At 53.7% G+C, this 25,399-nt stretch overlaps 13 protein-coding genes across 13 annotated transcripts; 9 read left to right on the forward strand and 4 right to left on the reverse strand.

Moving 5' to 3' along the window:
- Positions 1 to 142: 142 nt before the first annotated feature.
- AB675_7703 (uncharacterized protein) lies at positions 143 to 972 on the forward strand (the record flags this gene model as incomplete). Its single annotated transcript, XM_018148093.1, has 2 exons — positions 143 to 574; positions 625 to 972. The coding sequence occupies 2 exons, from the start codon at positions 143 to 145 to the stop codon at positions 970 to 972; spliced, it is 780 nt and encodes a 259-aa protein (XP_018000536.1).
- A 25-nt stretch (positions 973 to 997) lies between these two features.
- Positions 998 to 1,723, reverse strand: AB675_7704 (uncharacterized protein; the record flags this gene model as incomplete). Its single annotated transcript, XM_018148094.1, has 2 exons — positions 998 to 1,569; positions 1,627 to 1,723. The coding sequence occupies 2 exons, from the start codon at positions 1,721 to 1,723 to the stop codon at positions 998 to 1,000; spliced, it is 669 nt and encodes a 222-aa protein (XP_018000492.1).
- A 576-nt stretch (positions 1,724 to 2,299) lies between these two features.
- On the reverse strand, positions 2,300 to 3,148 carry AB675_7705 (uncharacterized protein; the record flags this gene model as incomplete). The annotated part of the gene is made up of 2 exons (XM_018148095.1): positions 2,300 to 3,076; positions 3,131 to 3,148. 2 exons carry the CDS (start codon positions 3,146 to 3,148, stop codon positions 2,300 to 2,302), a joined length of 795 nt encoding a protein of 264 aa, XP_018000444.1.
- A 585-nt stretch (positions 3,149 to 3,733) lies between these two features.
- AB675_7706 (putative MFS-type transporter) lies at positions 3,734 to 5,364 on the forward strand (the record flags this gene model as incomplete). The annotated part of the gene is made up of 2 exons (XM_018148096.1): positions 3,734 to 5,272; positions 5,335 to 5,364. 2 exons carry the CDS (start codon positions 3,734 to 3,736, stop codon positions 5,362 to 5,364), a joined length of 1,569 nt encoding a protein of 522 aa, XP_018000400.1.
- A 614-nt stretch (positions 5,365 to 5,978) lies between these two features.
- On the forward strand, positions 5,979 to 6,428 carry AB675_7707 (uncharacterized protein; the record flags this gene model as incomplete). The annotated part of the gene is made up of 1 exon (XM_018148097.1): positions 5,979 to 6,428. One exon carries the CDS (start codon positions 5,979 to 5,981, stop codon positions 6,426 to 6,428), a length of 450 nt encoding a protein of 149 aa, XP_018000352.1.
- Positions 6,429 to 6,874: 446 nt separating this feature from the next.
- Positions 6,875 to 7,693, reverse strand: AB675_7708 (5-demethoxyubiquinone hydroxylase, mitochondrial; the record flags this gene model as incomplete). The annotated part of the gene is made up of 1 exon (XM_018148098.1): positions 6,875 to 7,693. The coding sequence occupies one exon, from the start codon at positions 7,691 to 7,693 to the stop codon at positions 6,875 to 6,877; it is 819 nt and encodes a 272-aa protein (XP_018000308.1).
- Positions 7,694 to 8,242: 549 nt separating this feature from the next.
- On the forward strand, positions 8,243 to 10,108 carry AB675_7709 (RNA polymerase-associated protein; the record flags this gene model as incomplete). Its single annotated transcript, XM_018148099.1, has 2 exons — positions 8,243 to 8,505; positions 8,551 to 10,108. 2 exons carry the CDS (start codon positions 8,243 to 8,245, stop codon positions 10,106 to 10,108), a joined length of 1,821 nt encoding a protein of 606 aa, XP_018000403.1.
- Positions 10,109 to 11,238: 1,130 nt separating this feature from the next.
- Positions 11,239 to 12,180, forward strand: AB675_7710 (uncharacterized protein; the record flags this gene model as incomplete). The annotated part of the gene is made up of 1 exon (XM_018148100.1): positions 11,239 to 12,180. The coding sequence occupies one exon, from the start codon at positions 11,239 to 11,241 to the stop codon at positions 12,178 to 12,180; it is 942 nt and encodes a 313-aa protein (XP_018000220.1).
- Positions 12,181 to 13,001: 821 nt separating this feature from the next.
- On the forward strand, positions 13,002 to 14,120 carry AB675_7711 (uncharacterized protein; the record flags this gene model as incomplete). Its single annotated transcript, XM_018148101.1, has 1 exon — positions 13,002 to 14,120. The coding sequence occupies one exon, from the start codon at positions 13,002 to 13,004 to the stop codon at positions 14,118 to 14,120; it is 1,119 nt and encodes a 372-aa protein (XP_018000457.1).
- Positions 14,121 to 15,070: 950 nt separating this feature from the next.
- AB675_7712 (uncharacterized protein) lies at positions 15,071 to 16,015 on the forward strand (the record flags this gene model as incomplete). The annotated part of the gene is made up of 1 exon (XM_018148102.1): positions 15,071 to 16,015. One exon carries the CDS (start codon positions 15,071 to 15,073, stop codon positions 16,013 to 16,015), a length of 945 nt encoding a protein of 314 aa, XP_018000323.1.
- Positions 16,016 to 16,719: 704 nt separating this feature from the next.
- AB675_7713 (uncharacterized protein) lies at positions 16,720 to 17,847 on the forward strand (the record flags this gene model as incomplete). Its single annotated transcript, XM_018148103.1, has 1 exon — positions 16,720 to 17,847. One exon carries the CDS (start codon positions 16,720 to 16,722, stop codon positions 17,845 to 17,847), a length of 1,128 nt encoding a protein of 375 aa, XP_018000551.1.
- An 814-nt stretch (positions 17,848 to 18,661) lies between these two features.
- Positions 18,662 to 20,623, reverse strand: AB675_7714 (ATP-dependent RNA helicase glh-4; the record flags this gene model as incomplete). Its single annotated transcript, XM_018148104.1, has 6 exons — positions 18,662 to 18,986; positions 19,033 to 19,308; positions 19,353 to 19,848; positions 19,896 to 19,980; positions 20,030 to 20,088; positions 20,140 to 20,623. 6 exons carry the CDS (start codon positions 20,621 to 20,623, stop codon positions 18,662 to 18,664), a joined length of 1,725 nt encoding a protein of 574 aa, XP_018000414.1.
- A 2,359-nt stretch (positions 20,624 to 22,982) lies between these two features.
- AB675_7715 ([PSI+] inducibility protein 3) lies at positions 22,983 to 23,771 on the forward strand (the record flags this gene model as incomplete). Its single annotated transcript, XM_018148105.1, has 3 exons — positions 22,983 to 23,042; positions 23,101 to 23,443; positions 23,491 to 23,771. The coding sequence occupies 3 exons, from the start codon at positions 22,983 to 22,985 to the stop codon at positions 23,769 to 23,771; spliced, it is 684 nt and encodes a 227-aa protein (XP_018000265.1).
- Positions 23,772 to 25,399: the final 1,628 nt, after the last annotated feature.

The raw sequence follows: 25,399 nt of genomic DNA on the forward strand, positions 1-25,399 counted from the left end.
AGTACGGGGAGTGCTTGCCGTGCACCCTGCCGTTATATATCCAGAACATGCTACTCAAGTCGCAGTCGTCGCTCGACCGCGCGTAGAGGGCCTGTTTTCAAGGTCATAATTCCATATTTCAAGCCGTCGACACGATTCAACCATGGGCAGCCTTCCTCCGAAGCCCACGATCGTCTGGATCAATGGGTCCTTCTCGCCAGCATCATTCTATACTGACGTGGCTGATGGGATACGAAACCGAGGTTACGACATCGTGGTAGACACACTGCCCTCTTCAGCGCGTACACCGCCCGAGAAACCCGCAACAATGGAAGAGGATGCAGCTTACTTCCATGATATTGTTGAACGACTGTGCGACGAAGGCAAAGACGTTGTGCTAGCAATGCACTCTTATGGTGGTGTCGTGGGATCAGAGTGCTCCAGAGGACTTTCGAAGGCTGAGCGTACAGCAGCTGGACAGCGCGGCGGTATCACACAATTGGTGTTCGTGACCTGCGTGGTACCTGATGTAGGCGTGTCCCTGCGAGAGGTGACGGCCAGCGGGTCTTCACCGTGGCTGATCCTTCGCGAAGACGTATGCTCTGACCAATGCCTACCTCGTAACACCGTTACTGATCGTCGTAGGGATACATGGAACATATTGCTGAAGAGAGCGCGGGGACATCTTTCTCGGGCCTGCCACATGCTGAAGGAGTCGCGTGGGTGAAGAAAATGCCACTGCATTCGCTCGCAAGCTTCGAAGGTAAGCTCACGTATGCCGGGTACAAGCACATACCGTCGTCGTGGATTTTCTGTGAGCAGGACATCATACTGCCACCCGATTTCCAACGGTCATGTATCGAGCGGATCGAGAGGGAGAGCGGAAGACAGGTCAGAGTCTACAGACTCGCGGCAGATCACTGTCCAAACGCATCAGCACCTCGGGAGTTGGTCAAGGCCCTCGATGACGCGGTGGCAGACTTCGAGAAGTAATGGATTTGCACGTGCACGTCGTGCTTCAATGAAACAAAAAGCCCCATCTAGATTCGAACTCGCGTCCGATGGTCCATGATTCAGGGTCCCACGAGGCTCCTCCTGCTTTAATCGAAAAGCTCGATAAGCAGAACAGGTCTGCTAAGAAGTCCTCCTCGTTCACTAGGCCGAGCAGGGTGATCATATTGTCCCGCATCCGTGGGAACGGGAAACGGTCGATCCAAGGAGGATGTGGCACACTCATTTGTAATTGCGTCGGCCGCAGGGCTGCTGGAACTTCTGGTCCTGCAGGCGCTGAGGTGCCAATGAAGTTGACGGAGCAGAGTAGACCCAGTATCTGACCGTTCTGATAGAATGCTCCATAGATGTTCGCTGTGACTTGACCAGTAAACAAGGACTCTCCCGACGCTTTGGTAGCGTGTGCATCGTAGTGACTTGGGTGCGTGTTGATGGAGAGACACTCCGAGCCGCTGTACCAGTCGTCGCTGTTGTTGCTCGGATCAGTCTCTGTCGAATTGATGGCAGGAGTGTTGGTCACGGCAGTTTGACATCGACTTTCTGTTGAAGACGTCTTCTTAGCGCGCAAGAGTCGCTGCCCTACAGATCTCAGTCACCTTCGATAGGAATCAGGGACATTGTTTCGCATGCACTCACGTCTCGCTCGCTGAGCCAGTCGATCCTGAATCTGCTTTCGTTTGCGGAGGTCGGTCACTCCCGCCCAGTGCTCGTCCGCTATCCTGGCACGGCCCATAATGGTTATCGACTGAAGTACAGGGACGCTTGGGGACTGCGAGGTTTGGGAGCACTTTCGGCTCGCAGATAAATGTCGGTGACGGTGTTGAAGCGGAAGAGAGACTGCCACCACGGTCCTACATACCCCAAGACACCCACCTCCCGGCTTGGCATTGCGTCCCTTCGTTTCTTGCTCCGGGAAGTCCATCCCACTCACCTTCCACGTAAAATCACCATGAACCAAATCTCTCTCATCTTTGCTGCCACGACCTACGCGAAGATCTACTTTCACGCCGTATTACTATGCCGAAATGGCCAAGCAAGGAGGGTACGGCGATCACGATGCTATATCCCATAATGTGGCAACGTGCAGATCCTGCTCATGTCCCGCCGCTAGCAAAGGCACAGTCCAGCTAGTCGCGTTTCCACGTACAACAACTTTGCCACTGTCCGACAGCCTGCTGGCCGTCCGCGTAGATAGACTCCGGCTGTCCCACGGCTGAGCACCCACAAGCAGCCACTTCGACTCGTGGACGTCTCCGACCAAGATGCCTCGTCGACTATCGTCTAATGTGACCTCTTCCACGTTGACCTCCTACTCCTCGTTGCCAATTCTGTGAGACGCCTCGGTTGCGGCCTGTAAGACCCAATTGCGTACTGTGTCTGCCAGACCGCCGCTGACATAGTCTCGTTTGCCTTTCCTTCTAGATGGCGTGAATGCATCTGGTAAGGTTGTGCTCATTTCGGGCGGCAGGTTTGAAGTCGGGTCTAGACGACGGAAGGTGGGCTTGACTCTGGCCTCCTGCATATCATTGTGGATCACTGTTAGTGCTGGCGCCGGCGCTGGCCTCCGAAAGCGCGATGCTGTGTATGGTGTCGGAGCCAGGAGGTCTTGGTCGACCTCTTCCTCATCCGTCAAGGCGGCGGCTGACGCAGACTCCGAAGGCGAGGAGGAGATCGCTATAAGGTCCTTACTGAATGCAGGAGAAGGTTCTCGCTTGCGTCGTTTCGGCATCGGCGTCGCAAACTCATTTGCGGTCTGCCTACCGTGGCCTTGGACGTGACTTTGCTCAAGCTGCGCCGAGTCGCCTCGACTTGGCGACTGCTTGAAGCTGTGGATCTCGTCCTGGAGCACATGGCTAGATGACACTACCTTCGATGCACGAGTCGGGGGTGGTGTATCGTCTTCCTCGAAACTGGCTGAGATCTCATCTCTGGCAACTGCCGGCGTGCCAAAGCGGACCGTACGAGAAGAGCCAAAGCCCGATGATGGAGCAGCTTTCTGTGAGAACGATGGAACTGACTTCTTGGCCGAGGCAGATCTTTGTGCAGAGCTCGAAGGGTGTACAAACCTCCTGGAGGGCGCGGGTGTCTAGTCGCGTCAGATAAAGTGACCTACCTCAATTCGATCCGGGCAGGTTCATACTTTGTCAGGGCGCGACATACTACGCAACCCTCTCCCAACGTCTGGGACAGATCAGCGGCTTTCTTGACACCTATGAGCACCCCGAGAATGCGTATCCTGATGGTGCCGTAGATGCTTTATGCTGTCCGTACGCGAGTACGATCCCGAGTTTAATCGGTGCCAGTGTCAAAGATTCGTTGATGACGTCACGCGATTTTACCTTCGAGAATTCTCCGGGTTCTTTTGCAAGCAGTACTAGTACCATGAGCTTCGCCTGCTGCCGAATCGATCGCGAAAGCAACGAAGCAACAGCTTACTGCTGCTATACATGGCAGCAAGAAGTCTGCCGCGTCGGCACATCGCCCCCGTGCTTTCGCGTAGGCCTGCTTCTATCGTGACGAGAGCGATGATCTTTCGCTTGGAACGGGCCTGTTGCACAATCTGCAGCCAATGATTGCGCCCGCTTATGAGCACATCATCGAGCACGCGAGCGCCATGGCCGTGCTACTACAGCCGCAACCCCACGAAATTGCATGAACGGGACCACAGTTATCAGCAGAGCCTTCCCTGTGTTTTGATTCTTTCTGCCAGCTTCGAGTTTTGCGATCAAGACACTCTATCGCCATGACTGACAAAGAGCCAGACACGAAGGGCCTAGAGGCCGGCGTCGAGCCACGAATCGGCGACGATGTTGCTGTTGGCGCGCACGATGCTTCGGCGCTGCCAGAGGGCACGCTCGATCCTGTCTACGAGGCCAAGGCTCGCGTTTTGAACAGAGCCATTCAGGACATTGGCATGGGCTGGTACCAATGGCAGCTGTTCGTGGTCATTGGCTTCGGATGGGCCGCTGACAACTTCTTCCCGATCATGACGAGCTTGATCTTCACGCCGATCGTTAACGAGTTCAACCCAGGTCGGCCACCTTTACTGCAACTTGCCCAGAACATTGGACTACTTGCGGGCGCCGCCTTCTGGGGTTTCGGGTGCGATATCTTTGGTCGTCGGTGGGCTTTCAACATCACCCTTGGAGTTGCGGCGGTCTTTGCGATGATAGCTGCGTCGTCTCCGAACTTTGCTGCGATCGGTTGTTTTGCAGCTCTGTGGAGCTTTGGCGTCGGTGGCAATCTACCTGTCGACAGTGCGATCTTCCTGGAGTTCCTCCCTGGGTCGCATCAATACCTTCTGACAGTGCTGTCGATTGACTGGGCGGTCGCACAGGTTGTCGCAACGCTGATCGCATGGCCATTGCTTGGCAACTTGACCTGTCAAGAAGGAGAAGAGTGCACACGATCGAAGAATATGGGCTGGCGATATCTCGCGATTACTATGGGTGGCATTGTGCTCTTGCTGTGGGCGATACGCTTCTCGTTTACAATCTTCGAAAGCCCCAAATATTTGATGGGTAAAGGGCGCGACGAGGATGCCGTTCGTGTCGTCCATGAGGTAGCGAAGCGGAATAAGCGGGAGTCAAGTTTGACCGTGCAGGACTTGAAGGCCTGTGAAGGTGTCGGGACCTCAACGGGTGGTGTCGATACCAGCAATGCCGCCATCATCAAGCGGAACCTCCAGAAGGTCAACCTGACGCATGTGCGATCCCTCTTCCAAACCAAGAAGCTGGCATTCTCGACAAGCATGATCATGTCTATCTGGGGACTGATTGGCTTGGCTTACCCGTTGTATAACGCATACATCCCTTACATCCTCGCTACCAGAGGTGCGGCATCCGGAGATGGCTCGACTTACATTACATACCGAAATTCGCTCATCATCGCTGTCCTTGGCGTCCCAGGAGCAATTCTGGGCGGTTTCCTCGTCGAGATCAAGAGGTTTGGCAGAAAGGGAGCATTGGCAGTCTCAACAGCACTCACCGGCGTCTTCCTGTACGCATCTACAACAGCCACAGATTCCGACTCGCTGCTAGGCTGGAACTGCGCTTACAACTTCACGTCCAACATCATGTATGCCGTACTGTATGCATACACGCCGGAGATTTTCGCTACCAAGGATCGAGGAACAGGCAACGCGCTTGCGGCTTGTGCGAACCGCGTGTTCGGCATCATGGCACCTATCATCGCGATGTTCGCGAACTTGGAGACGTCAGCGCCGGTGTATACGAGTGGTGCTCTTTTTATTGCTGCAGGAATTATTTGCGTTATCTTGCCCGTAAGTGTCCGATCTTCGCCGTGCACTTCAGGAAGCACAAAAAACTGATAAACGATCTCTAGTTCGAGAGTCAGGGGAAAGCGAGTCTATAGTCCTGCAAGGGTCTGGGCGTGGGCCAACTGATCTTAATGTATTTGCAGGTCGAGTCTTCATAGTGCCTTAATTGAATAAGCGACTGCAGGTGCGGTCCTTTTCTGGGCTGGGACTTCGTGTGCTTCGAACTGGGGAAGGAATTATCACCAGGGCCGATCACGCTTGCCAGCACTGCTTGGTCTCAATCAAGCAGTCACCGCGGTGAGTAACAATTACCTCGACAACAGCAGCTACAGAATAACACTTCTGATTGAATAATCACCCATCATTTAGTCGATTCTATCTCTCATTACTTCTTCACTGCTTTTTCACTTTCAGAGGTACAAACAGATCTGAAGCTGCTCATCAATAGCCCCAACCTCCTCTGTTCAGGTCTATCACTATTCATGAACAACCTCAATAGATGATTGAGGCTCATCTGTTTGCTTCGACTTGTGCTTTATAAAACCCTCCTGGCTCTCTCCGCCGGCAACCGATCTCTCAATCATTGCACAAACCAGACATACCAACCACTCACACCTCCATCCACTTCTCTGAGCAGGCCTCGAGGCATACGCACCCGACCAAACAACCAAGCAAACGACTCAATCCACACAAGTCGACTCACTTCAAAATGTGCGTCACCTCCGAAGAATACTACCTCCACTGTGGCCACGCCATCCACAACCACAAGCCCTGCCTCACCTCCGCCAAATACGATGCTCAACTCTCAAATAACTTCTGTAAGCGCACGTACAGATCGACCGATTTCAAGATTACCCTCTGCGACCGCTGTAACGTCCTCCTTGGCCACGAAGTCCTCCCAACCCTCGATCCAGCTAGCCCCTTGGTCTGGATGAACAATGTTTATCGCGCTAGTCTGATCATGAAGCCGGAGCCCAGGGATCAGGCCGTCGACGACTCCTGGGAAATGGTCGTCTTGAACGATGCAAGACAGAAGGTGGAGAAGAAGAGATCGCCGAGTAGGGGAGAACATGTGCCGCTGGATCGGAAGTGCAAGGTTGTCTTGCATGAGATGAAGCTCGCAAGGTTGTTGCCGAGTGACATTCAGAAGGATTTGTGAGGCTGGTCTGACCTAGGGATTCACCGTCGACCTTTCGACAGCTTTCAACCAAGGAAGACTCCAGGTGTCGATGACAGGAATGAGTTGGGGAGTTTGGACACGACTGGCCGACGAAGTCCTGCTTGGCAACTAGCAGTTTTGAAGTAATTTGATGGGAACAGATGTAATTGTCGAACTTGGCCTTCAAAGGCTTGTGGAGTACGTCAAGAACAGACAGTGTGGTATATCTCTACCACTCGTCGAACTAGGCAGCGTCCTCCTCGTCGTTATTCCGGCGAGGAAGACAGACTTTGATGGTCAGTCTCAAATCGAAAATTCATCTTCTGTACATTTCTCGTCAGTGTCCTTCCCACGAACACAACAGCACCGAAGCCGCTTGTTGGCAGCATCTCACGAACGCGAATGCCACTTCCAAACGATTCCCAAATTGTACATTCATGAATCGTTCACACCTTCTGAGCAATCCATATAGCCCCTCGACAACCACCCCTCACAACCCCAGTCAACACCTCATACGGCCTCGCCATCTTCGCCCCTCCCTCCACCGCATGATCCAAGTGCTCTAGCTCCTCGTCCCTTATCCTTCTCACCTCCCCCATTAACTCCCTCAACTCCGGATCCAGTTCCTCCCCTCTCTCCCTCGCCTCTTGATCCCACTTCACCAATTCCCGCAGTTGGCTGTTATAGTGCTCCCCGATCTCCGTCTCTACGGCTTCCGTGCACGCCATGGATGCTTCCTTGCCTAACAAGCCTGTGCTCCAGCCCAAGATGCCGGCGGCGGCCGACCACACGGGGTAGAGGGCTGAGGGGCGGATGCGGTGTTTGGCTAATAGACCGTTGAATGTAGCGAAATGTGAGGATTCTTGGTCGAGCATGTGTGACATCAGTGGACGGAGGTTTGGGTGTGTGGTGACGAGAGGCGGTGTCTGCGACTTGAGGATAACCGTTGCGGCGAGTTCACCCGCGTGATTTACGCGGAGGGCGGAGGCGAGGAAGGCGCGCTGTTCTGGTGTCATCTTTGCTACGGGCTTTGAGGTGGGTGGTGGTGGTCCGGGGTCTGAGGGGTTTGCGGGCGTTGTTATTGTCGAAGCAGATCGCTTTGCGTCGGCTGCGGCACTTCCGCGGGTTGTGGGTGCTATTGAGGCAGCGCGTTTCGAACGGGCTGCTGAGCGAATGGCTCTGGTCGACGTGGTGACTGCGGTTCGGGAAGTTGGTTGTCGCCGTGCAGCTGCCGTGCAGGCTCTGCATATGTATGGCGATGGCATCTCGACGCTTTCACAATTTCGCTACGTACAAGACCTATCGGAACATCTTCTCTCTGCTTGCTGCCTCTTTACTATCGACATACATGACGTTGGAGACGGACAATTTCCTGGGGAAGGAGAAACGATTCTCCGTGCCGAACAAGGCCCATGGAATTTGAACTTCACCTGTCGGATGCATAACCTGAAGCTGTTGATCTCTTGCTATTCAATCTTTCACTTGTCGACAATCGATCATTGAGCGCGGTGTGACATTTGTTTGTCAACATCCCAGCCACCTGATTCTGTATCCTGCTTCAACCACGATTCTTGCTGTCCCTGTATTGATTCTGGCTTTGTAACACCATCCCTTCTTTTTGACCATCTAGAGCAACACATACAGCCTCAATTCGAACGCTGGCCGTCCGTCATCGCGAAAGAAAAGCACTAGACATTGAAACAGCTTCCAGTACACTTCATCCTAGTCTCAGACACGATCCATCCCACTGTGCTGCCTCAGCAACCCTCACTTGGTCCCCTCACCACTCAGGCTTGCGTCAATAACCGTTCACCATGGCCGACCTAGATGCTGAGCTCCTCGCACTTGCCGGAGGTGACTCCTCCGGCGAGGAAGACTACATGTCGACTTCACCACCCCCGCAAAAAACTACTTCATCTTCTCCGCGTCGCCGATCCAGATCTTCTTCTTCCCGCAGAGATTCATCGCCTCCTCCTGAAGACATGGCTCGTAAAGGCGTCGCGCAGAAGGTCCGCAAGACTGGTGCTCGCAAGCCGGCTTCCCGACGCAAGCGCTATTCTGACGATGAAGATGAAGTGTAAGTTGTTTGCGGAGTCGCATTGACCTTGACTAACGTCCACAGATCCTCGCCTGCACCCTCTGAGTCTGTTGCTATGTCGCAATCCGACTCCGATGCTGGCTCTAGCGATGATGCGAACGGCGAGAAGCCTATCTATGCATACGAAGGTCTCTACCACGATGCAGCCGACAAGGCTCGTGTCCAAGCACTACCACAGGTCGAGCGAGAGGCCGCAATGGCTGCTCGCCACGAAGAAGTCGAGCGCCTCAAGCAGAACAGCCTCATCCATGAAATGTTGCGCCGCCGGGAGAAAGAAGCCAAGAAGCAAGAAAAGAAAGCCAAGCGCAAGGTCGATGATGCTGGTCTGGATGACAGTCAACGTAAGAGTTCGCGCCAGCGCACAAAGGTCGGCGGAGAGTCCAAGGGTGCCATTGATCGCTACAAGCAGCAACGTGCAGAGAAGGTTCTTCGCGATGAGCGACGACAGAACCGGTCAGCTCGAAGCGTCACTCCGGAAGACAAGTACGGTTACAGCGACGAAGATGCGCAGGGCGAAAGCGATTACGATGATAGAAGACCCACCAGAAAGCGCAGTCCCACTCCAATCAAGGACGACCCACCTGCAGACTTGGCTGATGTGAACCGCGCAAAGGTCGGCAGGGACAACTTTGCTCAGGTCTGTCAGACTCCAGGCTTCGACCAGCTGATCGTCGGTTGCTACGCTCGAGTCAATCTTGGCCCAGGTCGAGACCCCAACGTCAACGAATATCGATTGTGCATCATCAAGGGCATTCAGAAGGGTCGTCCGTACGCTATGATGGCTCCGAACAACACTCAATTCCTTACAGACAAGTACGCCGTTTGTGCCTTTGGCAAAGCTGAGCGAGCTTGGTCATTCTTGGAGTGCTCAATGGGACCATTCATTGAGAAGGAGTGGACCAAGTACCGTGCTGAGATGGCCAACGTGGAGAAACCTATGCCGACCAAAGGCGCCATCGCACGGAAGCTCCAGGACATCAACACCCTCATCAACCACAAGTTCCTCGACAAAGAAATCACCGCCAAGCTAGAAGCCCAGAACGAACTTATGGCCATGGTCACCAAATCCAAGGAAAAGGAAGAAATTCTAGACCAGATCGTCGAAGCCCGCCGCACACGCAAATACGAACTTATCGACGAGCTCGAGGAGAAGCTGCAGAATATCGTGCCGATGAAGCTTGCCATGAACACCTCTCTCATCAAGAAAGAAGGCCCCAAGATCAACACCGAGCAGGAACGCCTCACTGCTCTGAACGTCAAGAACAACCACCTGAATACCGAGAACATCCGCAAAGCACAACTCGCTGAGATGCGTGCTCGAAGAGTCCGTCAGCAGCAGAGGGCGAGAGAGAGTCCTGGTCCGAAGGATGATCTATTTGGTGATGGCAGTGATATCTCTCGTGCTGGTACACCGCTCAATGGTGTCCGGTCTCGTGCTGGAACGCCTGGACTGGGTACACCAAGGAGCAGCACGCCTGTTCCGCTCAAGCCGATGAAGAAGAAAGGTGGTCTGCCGACGATTCGGAGGGCTGCGCTGGACGATGAGATTATTGCTGGGATGGACTTGGGACTGGAGATCTGAGATTGGCTTGGTCCCCCTCGGTGTCGACTGGAAGCTCCGAGAGCTGCGGAGTTGCGTCGGACTGGACATTGACGTTGAGAGAGAGCGATGATGACTGTGTAGTGGGTGGTGAATTGGACCGACGGCAGCCGCGAGTCCCCGTCCTTGAGCAGCAGTCACGTCAACAGGAATGACTACTAATACCCCTTACGCTTCTCGATCCTCGATTGTTCCTTCTTACCAGCTTCACACGCACTCGTTGTTCGATCAGATCATTCAGTGCCTTGTTCAGTCCTCGTACCGCTACGCAAAGGTGTCCTTCGTCCGGAAGTCGTCCGATTCTCTTATCCGCCCTTCGCATCGATCCTTCACGTCCTGAACCACTCGACATACGTTCGACATCATGCCGTCAACCGCCGGTCTTCATGCCGCCCGCGAGGTTGCTCACTGACTATCTGCCAAGGATGATGAGTCTTGCTCGGATCCTACGCCTTAACGACCTGACCGGCCGCTATCCTGACCACGACGGTCTGTGACAGTCTCACGATACGCCGTCCTGGCCAATGACTTACATACGATCAATGTCGTTGGCCAGACATGGCTAAGAACTCGCTATCAGCTTCTGGGAGGGGCCCACATGCCCCTTATGCGGTCTTGGCATTCTGGTCGATAGCGCCATTTTGCTTGACAACCAACTGAGGGTCAGCCATAAGTCAAGCTGCTCTGAGGCGAGATGTTGCCCCTCTTCTCGTTTGCTCAGAGCAGTGAGGATTGCCAAGACCTTGCTCGAATGTTCTTTCGCACGAAACAGACTTCCTTGTTTCCAACGTCCACATCATCTCCGTGCGTTGGTGTTCACAATTCGGATAGCTTCCTCTCGGATCTTTTGCTCGCTTGACAGCGAGGTAGGTAAGATGCGTTGTGTTGACTCTAGTATACTTGCTAATATAGATCTAGAGAGATACAGTGAGAGCAGGCCAACATTCATCATTAAATAGCCTTCGACCAGTCTCTCGCTTTAACATAAGACGAGAAAGACAATTCACAATCTAGGTAAGTTAAGGAGGTATAATCCCACGATTATATTGAACTAAATACTAAAGAGGTACTAGTATTCTACGATCACGCTACAGTCAAGCACTCACATAATCATGTCCAATAATGAACGTTCTAGTGGCGCCTTGCCGTCTTTCGCGTTCGCCACGTTCGGACGGTTGAAGGACAAGGATAATGGGACTGGTCTAAAAGAGAGCCACTTCCAATGTGTCGACTGCAAGCGCCATAGATGGTTCACTTGCCAGGGAAAATTGCCAGACGGTCCAAATGAAGACGTTTCAAATCTGTGTCGCGGTTGTCAAGATTATGACCCCTCGGAGAATAACGAGAACGTTGTTCAGTCTGGTCTTGCGAAGCGCTCACGGGCCACCGAGCCTGAGCTACCCCGGAAGATGACGAAGATCACATTCCGCACATCTCAAATCACAGATCAGGAGGTAGAGGATAGTGGCTCTCATGGCTCAAACACTGCGGTCGAAGACACTGCAGTCCAAGACACTGCGGTCGAAGATCTTGTGCGAGAGGTAGAAGATCGGGCGGCAGAGATTCCTAGCTCTCATACCCAGGCTACGGCAGTAGAAGAGCCGGAGCAGGAGGCGAACGAAGAAGATGATAGCGCTCTGGCAATGTACATCGACGAAGTCAACAAGCGTCACAAAGCCGCGGAGGACACGTGTCAACGATACCTCGACAACAACGGCAAACTCGCCATCAAGGTCAGCGACCTGCAGAAGGAGGTCAAGACGTTGCAAGGTGCCAAAGACAAACTCACTCAGGAGAAGAGTTTGGTCGACGAGGAGGTCAAGACGTTGCAAGGTGCCAAAGAAAAACTCATCCAGGAGAAGAGTTTGGTCGACGAGCAGGTCAAACAGCTTCAACTCAGCTTGAGCGAGGTTGACGAGAGTCTCAAAAAGGCACAGGAGAAGAACAAGGAGTACCGCAAGCGCGAGAACCTTGCGAAGGACTTCATCAAAAAGAGAAATGCATCCGAGCAGGCTTGGGAGAGTACCCACCAAGCTGAGGAACTCGACGGATAGAGGTCTGCATGATGTCTAACAACAGTGAACTCCTGAAGAGACATAGGGATACGGCTGACGGGTTCTGTATGGCAACAGGCATGGCAGGATCACACGGTCGTTGTCGTCGCCCATACAGCGACCGACACCATACAACTATGTGGATGTCAAGCCGAGCTGGAGGAGAGTGGTCTGCCGACGATTCGTAGGGCCGCGCTGAGTGATGGGATTATTGCTGGTCATGAGTCTAGGACTGGAAATTTATTATCGGCTCTGAACGCTTGGTACGAATGGAAACCGCCGACCTCGGGGCCATCCTTTTGGACCAGTCATAAAACATGAGCAAGAACTGGCCACAGTTTCTGGAACGGGGCTGCCAGTACCATCATGGTTCTTCCATTCTGCAGGATAGCTAGGGGGTGCTTGAGAAGGTAGGCAGGTGCTACGACTGGGGTCCCTCAGCGAGCAACTGCCCCTCAGTCTCGATCAAAATCTCTCTTTGTCCCAAAGCAAACTTGCCACCCCACCCAGACCATCATTGCACCCGTCGTTGTATACATACCGCTGACTTCCACCACTTGGGATAGCTTTCTTATGGCTCTGATCTATCTGGGCACATGCAATTTAGGTACAAAGAGCCAAAAGGCACGAGTTCAAAGCGACAGGACGTCTGAAAGCTCTCAACACTTGTTTGCTACCCTTAGGCGACGCTCCGCTTCCGTTTAAGTCTGGGCGGTCGATCTCAAGCAAGGTAGATCTCCACGAGTGACCCTGTCCCTGTACCAAAATACAATACTAAGGCCACACCAGGCTACAAGCTATATTCGAGTACTACTGTCCTCATGTCTAATAACGGCGGTTCAGACAGTGACGCATCGTCATTCAGACGACCAACACGCAAGAGCGGCAGCCCACTACGCTTCTATTGCAACGAATGTGACAAAGAAGTGAAGTATGCTCAACAGCATCGGCCAGGGCCTGCACCTACCCTCTGTTCATATTGCCAAGAGAAGGCCCGGGCAAAGAAACGCAAGCGTTCAGCAAGTGTCACCGAGGACGAGCCGGCGATGGCTCCTGGGGTTGGTACGGACTCAAATGGGACATTGTGTGACTCAACAGTGCAACAAGTCACAGTTGATGAAGACCAAGAAGAACTCGAGGTCGCCCCTGCCGGAGCAAGATCGACACGTCGCGGCTCTCCCGCTCACCAAAACGGCGAATACCTCGAGATCAGGCTGACGCCACCAACAACCCGGGAGAACTCTGCGTTGTCGCCAATCGTGGAAAAGTCTTCATCGGCACACTTTGAATCCGTCCAGGCCGCAGACCAGACTGCCGCTCCCAAGGAAACGACCCTCAACCACAACAACACGACTGTCACGTCTGATGGACAGAGCGTGCGATCAGGGAATCCGCGCGGAAACAAAGATGGCCACGTCGGCGGCGCGTCGACTCCTGCAGCCCGTCCTACTCCAACATTGTATCGCTTCACCCAACCAGCTGCGGCACGTCACATCGCACATCTAGAGCAGAAGCTCGAAGCTGAGGAAGAACAGAATCGTGAGAATCGACGGGAGATTGGTCGACGCGCCCTCGCCAATGATGACCTTCAAATCGCACTCAAGAAGGCAACTGACGAGCTCGCGGAACTTGCTAGCAAGAGTGTCAAAGCGCGGAAGGATGCTCAGAATGAGATTCGTGGGTTGAAGGAGGAGAACGCCACGCTTCAGGAGCAGATTGAGGAACTCCGGCAGAATGGACAGGCTCCATTGCAGGAGGAGAACATCAGTCTCCAGCAGCGCTTAGACGCGTCCAATCAGCGTATCGAAACGCAACGTGGGGTGATTGATCAGCTTCTCGGACGCTTGCGGGGGTGGGCTGAGGTGCACGACCAGATGGGAGGTTGGCATGACCAAGGGGTTGAGTGGTACAACCGGATGGGTGAGCTGAGGCGGGAATAGGAGGAGGAGCAGCAGGATGATCACAACGGCCGAGTTTCGGTCAAGGTTGAATGTCGTGAGCCCTAAGAGACGGAAATCTCATCCTCAAAGGCGATAGCCTTGGATTAAGCTTCCGCGATTGCCACTGGAATTGCATATCCATGAGTATGTATGAATCCGGACTGAATCAAACTGCTAGTCCTTCAGAGAAAGGAGACGGTACTCAGAATCAGATCTCCTATGCAGTTGCTGCGACATCAACACCCATTGCAAGAAAGAACACCAAGGCAACTCAGGCTGCGATCCGGACTACGACCTTCCTTCGGGGATATCTCCTCGGGTGGATATCTGCTGTTGGCTCATCACTACTCGAACTGAAGCATGCTTGGACGGGTGCTACTGCATACGAGATCACCTGCACGACATAGTGAGTGTTGGCGAACAGCTTCTGGAATGGAGTCGTATATTTCCAAGTCGGCTCGGTACTCTGTTTCAGATAGAGCCTGCTGGCTGTCACTGATGGCAAGGTAACAAGCCGGACGGACTGTTACTGAGCTCTTCAGCGAGACAGTCTCCCACTCAGCGACACTCTCTTCCTCGGCGAGATCTCCCCTCTCCATCTTCAGATCCTTATTGTTACCAACGCTGCACCTCTCATTGCCAAGCCTTCCTCGTTTGTATTGCACATAGCATCGGACCACTCGTCTCAACACTTACATCACTAACATGCCCACGCTGACTTCCACCGCCTCTGACACCTTTCCTTTGTGTTCTCACCAATCCGGAACTTCGAGTCTACGTCCAGACTCGCTTTGACTCACACAATTGGGTAACGTTACTGCTATCCTGAGGAAAACATCGGCATGTTGGCTCGCAAATAAGGTACGTCAGCTGCAGGCGATCCTTCTCCGTCGAGCATGATACTGAAGACATATTAGGCTATCCAGCAGTCGTCTAGCACTTATCAAACAATGGCCAGCAACGATGGTGGCGGCGATGACCTGTCGTCAGACGGACGGCGAAAGCGCGAAGCTTCCGGCGAACTATCTTACCTGTGCTCTCATGGCAAGGAAGTGAGATACTCGGAGAAGGGTGGCTCGGCTCGTTGGTCGGATAACTGTGCCACGTGTCTCGAGAAACACTGGCCCAAATGTGTCAAAGAGGCTGAGCAGGATGATGCTGGCGTTATGCCCCCAGCGAAGAAGGCAAAGCTTACGATCCATGTGAACAATGCCAATGCTGAGGCGGCAGAGGCTACTGGTCCCCTTGATCCCCAGTGCGCAAAGACAGAGCTTGATCAGAAGCGACATGAACAGTCTGATCAGGAGGGAAAGGAAGTGCCTGACCACGAAGAAGACAAGGACTTCGAGTCAGAACTCAAGCAGCTGCATCAGCAACACCAAGCCGCGCAGGAAGAAGCTCAGAAATGTCACAAAGCATTCGTTTGGCGACTCATTGCCAAAGTTGACGAGCTGCAGAAGGTGGTCGACAAGTCCAACAACGAGAAGAACACGCGCGACAAAGAGCTCCAGGAGTTTCTGAACCGCTATAAGGCCGTGGCAAGCGACCATCTCAAACTTACTCAGGAGAAACATGAGGAGCAGGTCCGTCAACTTCAACAACGCCTGGACGAAACTGAGGAGCAGGACCGTCAACTTCAGCAACGCTTGGACGACTCCCAGGAGCAGGTCCGCCAACTTCAACAGGGCTCAGAAACCTCTGGTAAGCAATTGAATGAGGCCAACCAGCATATCACAGAAGCACACGAAATGGTCAAGAAGCTTCGCAATGACCTGGGTGTCTGGTCTGAATGGTACAAGGAAGGGGCTAAGGCTGATGGGTTGAAGAGGATGGCTGAGTGGTACGAGGAGATGGCGCCGCTAAGCCAAGGGTCGCAGATCTGGCAGCAGCGTTGAGACCACGAGAACCGCGTGAGATAGAAATCTGACGATGGAGGACTCGAGCAGCGGTGAGCATATCACCATACGACAATGCCGGACGCAATCTGCTACCAACGGCGTCCATCATCTGTTAACCGGCACCACACGACCTTGGATGGATGGCCGCAAGCTGGAGGTAGCTTCTGGCGCTTCGGGAGAGCTGGACGCCGGTCAGTATCAGGTCGCCTATGCAGTCGACAGAACGTACTCGTACGTTCCAGGAGAAGTGTCGAGGCAGCTCAGGCTGGACTGGGACCAGGATCTCCTGGGGTCAGGGCCGCCACCAATGGAACTTTACAGAAATGGCTGGACAGCACAGTGACCTCCCCAGGGTAGCCTTGGCATTGAGGTCTTTGGTAGCATAGCTTGCCTAGCAACAACAGGACTACCACGGATGCCTCTCAGAATTTCATTGCCCCTCATCTGCTTTTTCTTTTGACCCAGCATCTCCTGTGTTCGCTTGAAGACGCAGAGGCCTCCTGGACAGCACCATCTCGCTCTTTCTGCTTCGCGACCTCGCCTCATCTGGTCATTGAGTAAGTGACTTGCTCCTGAGATCTCATTCCTTTACGTGTGCGAGGCGGACTCTGACGCGAAGCAGGAAATTCAACCCTCTCGCGTAAGTCAACTACAGTACGAGTCATCTCAGAGTCCTCCTGACATATCATAGACACAGCACCATGGCCGACGGCATCGACCCCTCCCCTATGCGCACTCGCCGCGCGCGTCGCAACGCCGGTGAAGCCGATGACGAGCTTTACTACCACTGCGCCAACTGCGGAGGCACCATGAAGCACGCCTGGCGGACAAATTCGGCATATGATCCAACGCTGTGTAATGGGTGTGCGGAGAAAGCGTTGAGGGAGAGTCCTGACTTTGTTGTTGAGCAGTATGGTGCTGGACGGGCGAAGCGTCGCAAGGTCTCGAAAGCTGTCACCGACGACGATGATGGTGAGGAGGGCTCTGAGGCAGAATTGGGGCCAAATGCGAGGGAGGCGACGACTTCTACTGAAGAGGATGCGCCAGCATTGAGACTGGGCAATCGTCAATGGACGCCAGCTACAGAGTCCTCCCGAGGCAGAACGACCGAGCCTAAAGATGACGATGACGAGAGCGAGCCTACTCTCACACCAGGAACCGCTCTCCAACGCTTCATCCAACCCATTCGCCAACCTTCCAACAACCTCACTTCGCCCGGCACATTCAGTGACTCTGCGGCATTCCAACTCCACGCCGAGAATCGCGTTGCTCGCGTCTCGAGCGATCCCTTCCTCCGTCAGGAGGCCTCTGCTGCGAACTTCACAAGCCCCGACCGTACGTTCAACGACACCGCAGCCCTCCAACTGCAGCACGAGAACCAGAATGCCCGGGAGGACTCTGTCTCAGCAATGACAGACCGCTCTCAGTCCCAATCAGGAACACCGGCCTCAATACGCCTACCCAGTTCGACGTTGCCACACCGCACCAACAGTGCTAGCTTCACTCCCGTCAACTTACCCACGAACCGCCACCCATTCGCCAATCCTCCTGTTCTGGCTCACGGCAATTCTGCTGCAGAGGCCTCCCCGGATATCTCAACCCAAATCGCCGAGCTTTTCAACCAGCACACGGCACACCTCAACGCCCGGAACGTCACACTACAACGCCAGATCCGAGAATTGCAGACCCAAAACGCCAGACTAGAAGCAGAGAACGAGACGGCAAAGGAGCGAGAGGAGGAGTTTGACGCATTGGTGGAGGAGCTGAAGGTTTTGCGAGAACGGATCCAAGGGTTCGAGGCGTGGCGAGATAGGGGTGGTAGCATTTGACACGATGGTCCGAGGCGGGCTTTGGGCTGATTTGTGGGGGAGGGGCTTTGGCGTGCAAATGCGATGGACCGGGGTCCAGGGAGGACTTCACGGCAGGTTCGTGAACGAAGGTGTTTCCGACGACCTTAACACGCCGAAGCAGGACAGTCGAGGTCACGGAGCCATCGCCAAGCATTATGTACCAACGTCAGCCGCACAAACATGTACGATCATCAGACTGAGGGAAAGAAATCGTCGGATCTTGGACCCGCGGTTTCAACACAGCATCAGTCGTCAGCAAGCTTCACGGAGCAGAACAGCTCGCCGGGAGGACTTTGGAGCAGGAAGTCAGCAGCAGATCGATCGCCAGCGTTACCTTCCACGAGCTGCACCACCTATTGGAAGTCATGGCTCGACTCCACGGGCTGCACGACGAATTGCGAGGTCCAGAGGCTATTTCACGACGGAGAAGAACTTTCTCATGTACAAACCATGATCCAAGCTCACCGCAAAAGCACAAGCAATGAAATGAGACTTCGTTTTCGATGATCTTGATTCTGGATTCTGATTCTGAGCTGTCTGAATCTGGGTAAGCCGAACAGTATCTGGCGATCCCGATCGAGGTCAATGGACATCGAGATCGCTGCTGTAGCTCCCCTTTGATTCGGTTCCCTTACTATTTCGTGCTGTGTTGAAGAATCGCTTCATTGGAAGACGACAAAGTCGAACGTAGAGGCCTCCCCGCAGACGGGTCTTCGTGGAGACTTTGATGTGGACGTGTCATCTTGATAGACGCACTCATCCGCATGTGCCTTTAGTCGCGTGCCGAAGCAGCTTACCAGCCGCCACCACCACCGACAGCGACAGGAGCAGCGTTGCTCTCCCAGCTAGCTGCACCAGCGGCATCCTTACCACTGTCCCATTCGCCGCCAGCGCCAGAGTCGGCAGCAGGCTTGTCCCAGTCGCCACCGCCAGCTCCCGCGTCGGTAGCGTTACCGAAACCGCCATCACCGTCACCAGAAGGATTGGTGTTCTCCTGCTCCTTGATGGGTTGCTTGCAGCGCTTGACGGTATGACCTTTCTCACCGCAGTTGCGGCAAGTTACACGAGACCAATCCTTAGGAGCAGTGCAGTCTCTCCATTCGTGGCCCTCAGCATCACTGTTGATGTTAGTACAGTACAAAGGAATTGAGGAGGACAGCATACCAGTTGGAACACTTCTTGACATCGCACTCCTTAGCCATGTGATCCTCGGAACCACAGTTGCGGCAGGTACGCTTCTCGCGGTTGGGGCACTCCTTGGCGATGTGCTCTTCGGACTCGCAGATCTTGCAGGTTCTCGGACCACGAGGCTTGGGACGCTCCTGGGTGCAGTCGCGAACACGATGACCATCTTCACCACAGAGGGCACAAGCGACCTTGGGTTGCTCAATTTCTCGAATGTCTTCCTTGCAGTCACGCTTGGAGTGACCCAACTCGTTACTGACGTGGTTAGCAGGTGCGGCTCAAAGGACGTGGACACATACCAGTTGCTGCAAACCGGAACACCACGATCCATGGGAACACCGACGTCAGCCAGACGCTCGAGGTTGGCTTCAGGAGACTCGGGCCACTTGTCGACCATAGTAGGACGCTGAGGCTTCTCGCTGAAGAAGTATCCGATGGCGTACTTCTTACCGGTGTTGCCCTGGAGGTCGACATTGGTGAAGGTTGGACCAGACTCTTTCTCAAGACCAATGAGGTAGACCTTGAATTCTCGAGCACGGAACTCTTTCTCCATGTCGACGTAGGTGATGTTGGGATCGGCTTTGGAAAGCATCTTGACGGCATCCTTGAAATCATCGAGGTCGCGCTCATCGGAGGCCTGAGTGAGGAGAGCCCAAGCTTCGTCGACAGACTTGTCAGCGACGTGACTGAGGTTGAGCTTCATCTTGCCGGTGCAAGCAAGAGCTTCATGGCCTTCCTCACGGCAGATTTTGCAGATCTTTGGCTTGGAAGGGCAGTCGCGAGCTTGATGTCCAGCTGCGGTATTGTTAGTCCAGTTCAGTGACATCTTGCCAGACACGTACTTTGACCACAGTCGCGACATTCGCCAGTGAACTCTCGCTGAACGCGAGGCTTGGTGCAGTCGGCCTTGTTGTGGCCTTCCTCACCCTGAAGATGGTCAGCGACGACGAAGGATGAAGCAAGGATGGCAACTTACACAGTTGTAACACGCACCCTGCTTGCGGGGCTCGGGACAGTCGCGCATCATGTGGCCATCTGTTGACGAAGTTCAGCTTGAAAGGTGTTGCAATGACGAAGACGACTTACCTTGACCACAGTTGTGACAAGCACCACCGTTGGCAGCACCGTCACCGTCGCCACCTTGACCAGCATCGCCACCGAAGTCAGCAGCACCGCTGTCGTTGAAACCAGCGTCGCCGTTGGCACCGCCATCGTTCCACTTGCGAGCATCGTCGTTGTTGCCAGAGTCATTCCATTGGGAAGCTCCGTTGGATTCAGCATTCCAGGTGTCGCCACCGCCTGCACGAATGTTCTCCATCAGTAAAGTACTCGAAGACTTCGATGAGCTCGACAAGCTGCGTTGATCGACAATTTGATACTGTTCTTCGTCCTCACGGATTGAAGTTAATGTAATCAAGCCAGGTGAGTGTGTAGGAGAGACTTGTCGATAGTACCGCTGTTCGTCTTTGGCGAAGTTGGTCTTCTGTCCTGCGACAGTCTTGATGAACTTTTTGACAGTCTTTCGTGCGTGTCTTCGCCGATCGAGCATGCGCTCCCAGCTAGTAGACATGATCGATATCCAAGCTCTTACAGGTATGAATGACAAAGGACAAGGCTATGTTGTGTGCAAGGAGCAAGAATGAATGTTGTGACTGACCAGATGAATCCCAACCAGACATGGTGAGAGAAGTAGAATTTGAGGTTCAAGTTTCTGGCAAGTAAGTTAGCAAAAGTATTGGCACGGAGCCTGCAGGCGGAGAACTTGGTCAACTTGGAGCGTCCAGGGCAACAGGCTGCAGAGTGCACGAGAACAGTTGAGCATGGACATACAGTGAGTCTGAGGTGGTTTGGAAGAGGTGTCTGAATGAATTAGACAGAGGATGGAAAGGAGATTGTGCAGAGTGTGAAAATCGAGAATAAACGAGCATGGGGCTTGGCAGAAGATGCAAGAAGGTCAGAGAGATTTCTGAACGTGAATGATGGTAGTGAAGCGCTCGAGCGACTCTGGACACCGGTCTTGCTCGATCGTCAAAGCCATAAGATGAGCTGAGACGAAGGAAGGGTAGAATCGAGTGCGACAAGAAGAGCGATCGAAGCAATACAGTACGTACCTTGCGATGTGTAGACCGAGATCGACTGACTTGACAGGCAAGAGACACCAGATGTGCTCAAAAGGATGAGAGTGGTAGGATGAAAAAGAGTAGGAGAAAGAGAAAGAGTCTTATATTTCGAAAGGGAAAAGGTTTGTGGGATCATTGCAGTGCTTGCCTTCACTGCAATCACGCCGCCAAGGCTCAGCCAAACGCACCTGCCCTCACTACGGCAACATGTCTCTCAGTTCAACAGTTCCTGCTGTGTGCTCGACAGTGAGGGGAACCGACCCAGAGGATACAGGTTTGGCTCTTCTTTCCCATAGGACGCTAGGGCCTGTCGAGGAGGACCAGTGCTACGTCGTCAGTCTGCGCGCGATCCTTTAGAATGTTAGATGGCGATGACATATTCCTCGGACCGTCCACGAAACCCTCAACGCAGCAGAGCAAATCGACTGCCAGCGGACACATTTGCCAGCATGCAGAATGGTCGTTTCAGACACCACTTCCAGCTCAGTCGACGCCCGCTATGCTCAGCGTTCGCGTCCCCTTCGGTGTTGTCAACCAGCATTCGTCAACTATGCCACTGCTTTTCCTGAGTCTCGTTCCGATGTCCATAGGTTTCCAGCCCCTACCGAAGACCTCCTCGATCATACTCCATCACTCAACCGGCGTCTGCCACCCGAGCTTGATATCGGTGCTCACAGTTTCTCGAGTCACGACGACGAGGCTAAAATTAGAAACTCCAGCACCAACCACATTTAGTGCTCCGGACACGGCCGAGAGACCGTGGACGGTTGGCCTGACCCTCAGGTGTCTCCATCGCTAGCGATGCCTTCCTGTGGTGCGTACATGGCCTTCTGTCGCAAAAAGGGAGGATGTTCGCAGCAATAAATGTGCAGGACCGGCAGTCGACTCTACGCGTCTGCCTTACGGTAGGATGAGGTTGAAATTGGATGTTGAGGGTCAAGACTCGGCAACTCAATCTTGAGGGGTGGGTACCTGAGCTGTCAGTCTGGAAATGGTTGGCTGGGCTGACTGGCCGCTACGAGGTACCGAGTCATCATCAACACGGCACAAACGCGACCATGTGACCCGGCTTTTCGCTTCAACTTGCTCCGAACCGAGTCCAGGGAACGAAAGAAATGCGACTGCTGACATGTCTGCCCAAGCGAGCTAGACGGAAAATGGGAGCTGGTCCCGTGAGAACATGAGCCGAGGAAAACGAACAATGCTACACGAAGAGAGCGCGGGTCACACGGAGAGCCATCAATGAGACGGGAAGCACGGGAGGAAACCTGCTGTGGGAAGTCTGTTCGACGTTCATGAGGTATGCCAACGAACACAGGCACACAAATCTGAAGTACGGAGGCTGCAGTTCTTATGCAGGAACGGGGAGGGTACTTGACTTTGTTGGATGCATCATGCCAATGTTCCTCCCGCGAAGCACTTTGAATTAGACCTGTCAGCCAGAAATCTTGTCGCATCAGACTTGCAACGAGTCCGAAACGACTCGATTGATGCGATGAGCACACGGACTGGAAGGACTGTGTAGGACATAGAAACGGCCCATCAGGTTGTCAAAAGAAAGCAGAACCGGTGCTGTTCCATGGACTGTTTGTGCCTGTGAACCTATTATTTGCTGCCAAGACGTACTCTCCTTTAGGCGCAGTTCTGTCAGAGAGTTGGACCTCTTCTGAGACACCGCACCTCACCTGAACCTCTTCATTCTCACCGCGCCTCTGTACCAACCACCACTCTTTTATTTTCGCCGTCTGGCTTTGCATTCGCCAGTGTCGTTGTCATCGCCTGCAGTGCGTGTGTCAGCCCACTCCTAAGATGGCCTCCTCTGAGGCCTCGATCGCCCTCTCGAACCGTAGCCTGCGGACCATCAGAACAGTACGTCCCGAATCACCGAAACAGTCACAAATGCCTTTCTAACGTAGCGGAACAACAGGAACTTGAATTTCTCACAGATACCGGCGTCATTTCGTCCGAGCAATTATCCTCAATTCTTGCACAGCTGCCTGCACAAACGCCGTTGCGAGCTCCTCTACACGCCCCTGTCAACCTCTCCCCAGCGATCAGCACACCCGTTGAGCAGCTTTCGGATTTATCTTTGAAGAACTCATACCCACAAACACACTCTCCGGCGCCTCTGCCACCGCCTGCATATGCCACGGTACCACCCGTACTGAGCGTAGCCTCCGCCCTCTATGCATATCAACCCACAGACACTGGCGATCTGGCCCTACAGCCGAACGACAGGGTACAGGTCATCGAGCACATGAACAACGACTGTGAGTAGCCCCGTTTCCACTGACCGATCTATCTGACTCCTTTCCAGGGTGGAGGGGCCGAAATGAACGCACCGGTCTCGAAGGCATCTTTCCCCGTAGCTACGTGAACATTATCGAAGAAAAGGGCCGACCACCTCTCCCACATCAGCCATCATCAAGCGGCTACGGCAACATGCCCCTCGACATTGCCAGCTCTTCATCACAACCCGGCCGACAAACCAGTAAATTAGAGGAGCACGGCAAGAAATTCGGCAAGAAGATGGGCAACGCTGCTATCTTCGGCGCTGGTGCCACGATCGGCAGCAACATCGTCAACGGCATTTTCTGAACGACCGCGCCCTAGCCCTTACTTCGCTGAGCATATTGATATGAACATTTCCTATGTCTGGAGCCTGGCATACAGGCTATGAGGGAAAAATGGAATGGAGTCGAGATTGGCGTATTTAAGGCGTCAGATGAGCTTTGAGGACCTCGTGGTTTGGGGGGACCCTCAGCTGTGAGACGAAACTTCTTCTACGTCCAAATTTTTGGCGTTTCGAGAGACGGAGCATTGGAGGGACTTATGCCATCAACGGCGCGTCTGCGTCAGTTCGATTCATTCTCGCGGCCGAGCTTCACCTCTACAACAATCACCGTGGCCTTCCCGACTTTGCGAGGCATCGTCGACATTCAAGTCCAAGAGCGTGGAGATTTGTGGCCCGTATGCAACCATCGTTGGCCCGGTCAGGAGTTCAATCTGTGCCCTTGCACACGTCCGCGCCTCACCAAGACTGCCAAAACCAGCCAGCTCGAAGCATGACGGGTGGCGTCATCGTCCAACTTCGAACGTTCTGAGTCACGCAAGGTCAACGCTTGGTTTGTATGCGCAGCTTCAGCAAGAGCGGTTGACCACACCCGGACCGTGGCCAAACACATATCAGATGGAACCGGTTCGAGGCGACGAATGGAGGCCATCGGGAGGTGGAAAGAACTGCAAATAGCGTGAAGGATTTTGGAGAACTAGCAAATACACCACAATCTATCTATATGCCATCATGTTAATCTGTCAGCAGAGACGCATGTCATTGATGTTCGTACTTTCGCTACTTGCCAAATTTCCACGCCATACCGACCGGCCTGGGCCTAGGATCGTCCACTCCTCTCGATACTCATGAATGCCTGAGCGTCCCCTCACATGGGAGTTGACTTTTAGCCGCGGTGTAGCCCGTCCTCTGAGCCACCGTCCGCAGTGAATTCTCGTGTGAAAATGACAACACGGGGGGTATGCGCGGCATTGAGTCCTGGAGCCGACGATAGCCTAGCCTTGAATCATACGACGAGCCGTGAATATCTTCTGTCCACTTCAGTGAAGCGACCGTTTCGGTTTGCGCCGGGCTTCGGTTCTGTTGGCGAGGTACATATAGTAGGCCCGACTGCTGTCTTCGTCTTCTCTCCTCTTCTCCTCAACAATCACAAAACTGGAACAAGACTTTGTGATTGCCATGTTCGAGATAGCACACGCTGCTTCTTGTTGGGGCGAGCATGCCTTTCTTCATGGGCTCTGGCCGCGGTAGAGGCTGGATGCTCGGATGTAGCTGTGCCTGCAGGATATGGTCTTGCATGTGTTCGGCACCATCTGACGATTCTGCTGGTCCACTAAGTCGTTCATCTCGCTGTGGGGAGAAGCCTCGTGTTGCATAGAGATCTGTGGGCACGGATATGACTCTTTGCCCACCTCGGTTGATTCCGGTAACTCGAGTATCACTCAGTTATGCTTCAGCGCTTCTGTGCCAGCAATTCTTTTGGTAATAGGTGCTGCTCCATGCCAGAACTGGAGAGACGCGCATGTCGTGGAGGTCACGCACGCTGACAACATGCTGTAGGTCCTGTGTCGAATTTCACCTTGATGAAGACGGCCCTCCCTCCAGAGCCAGATATCAAGTCGACAATCTCCTCTTCTGTAAGATCTGAAACTCA

This window comes from Cyphellophora attinorum (assembly GCF_001299255.1).
Source record: "Cyphellophora attinorum strain CBS 131958 chromosome Unknown Contig12, whole genome shotgun sequence".
In the NCBI taxonomy this organism is placed as follows: Eukaryota; Fungi; Ascomycota; class Eurotiomycetes; order Chaetothyriales; family Cyphellophoraceae; genus Cyphellophora; species Cyphellophora attinorum.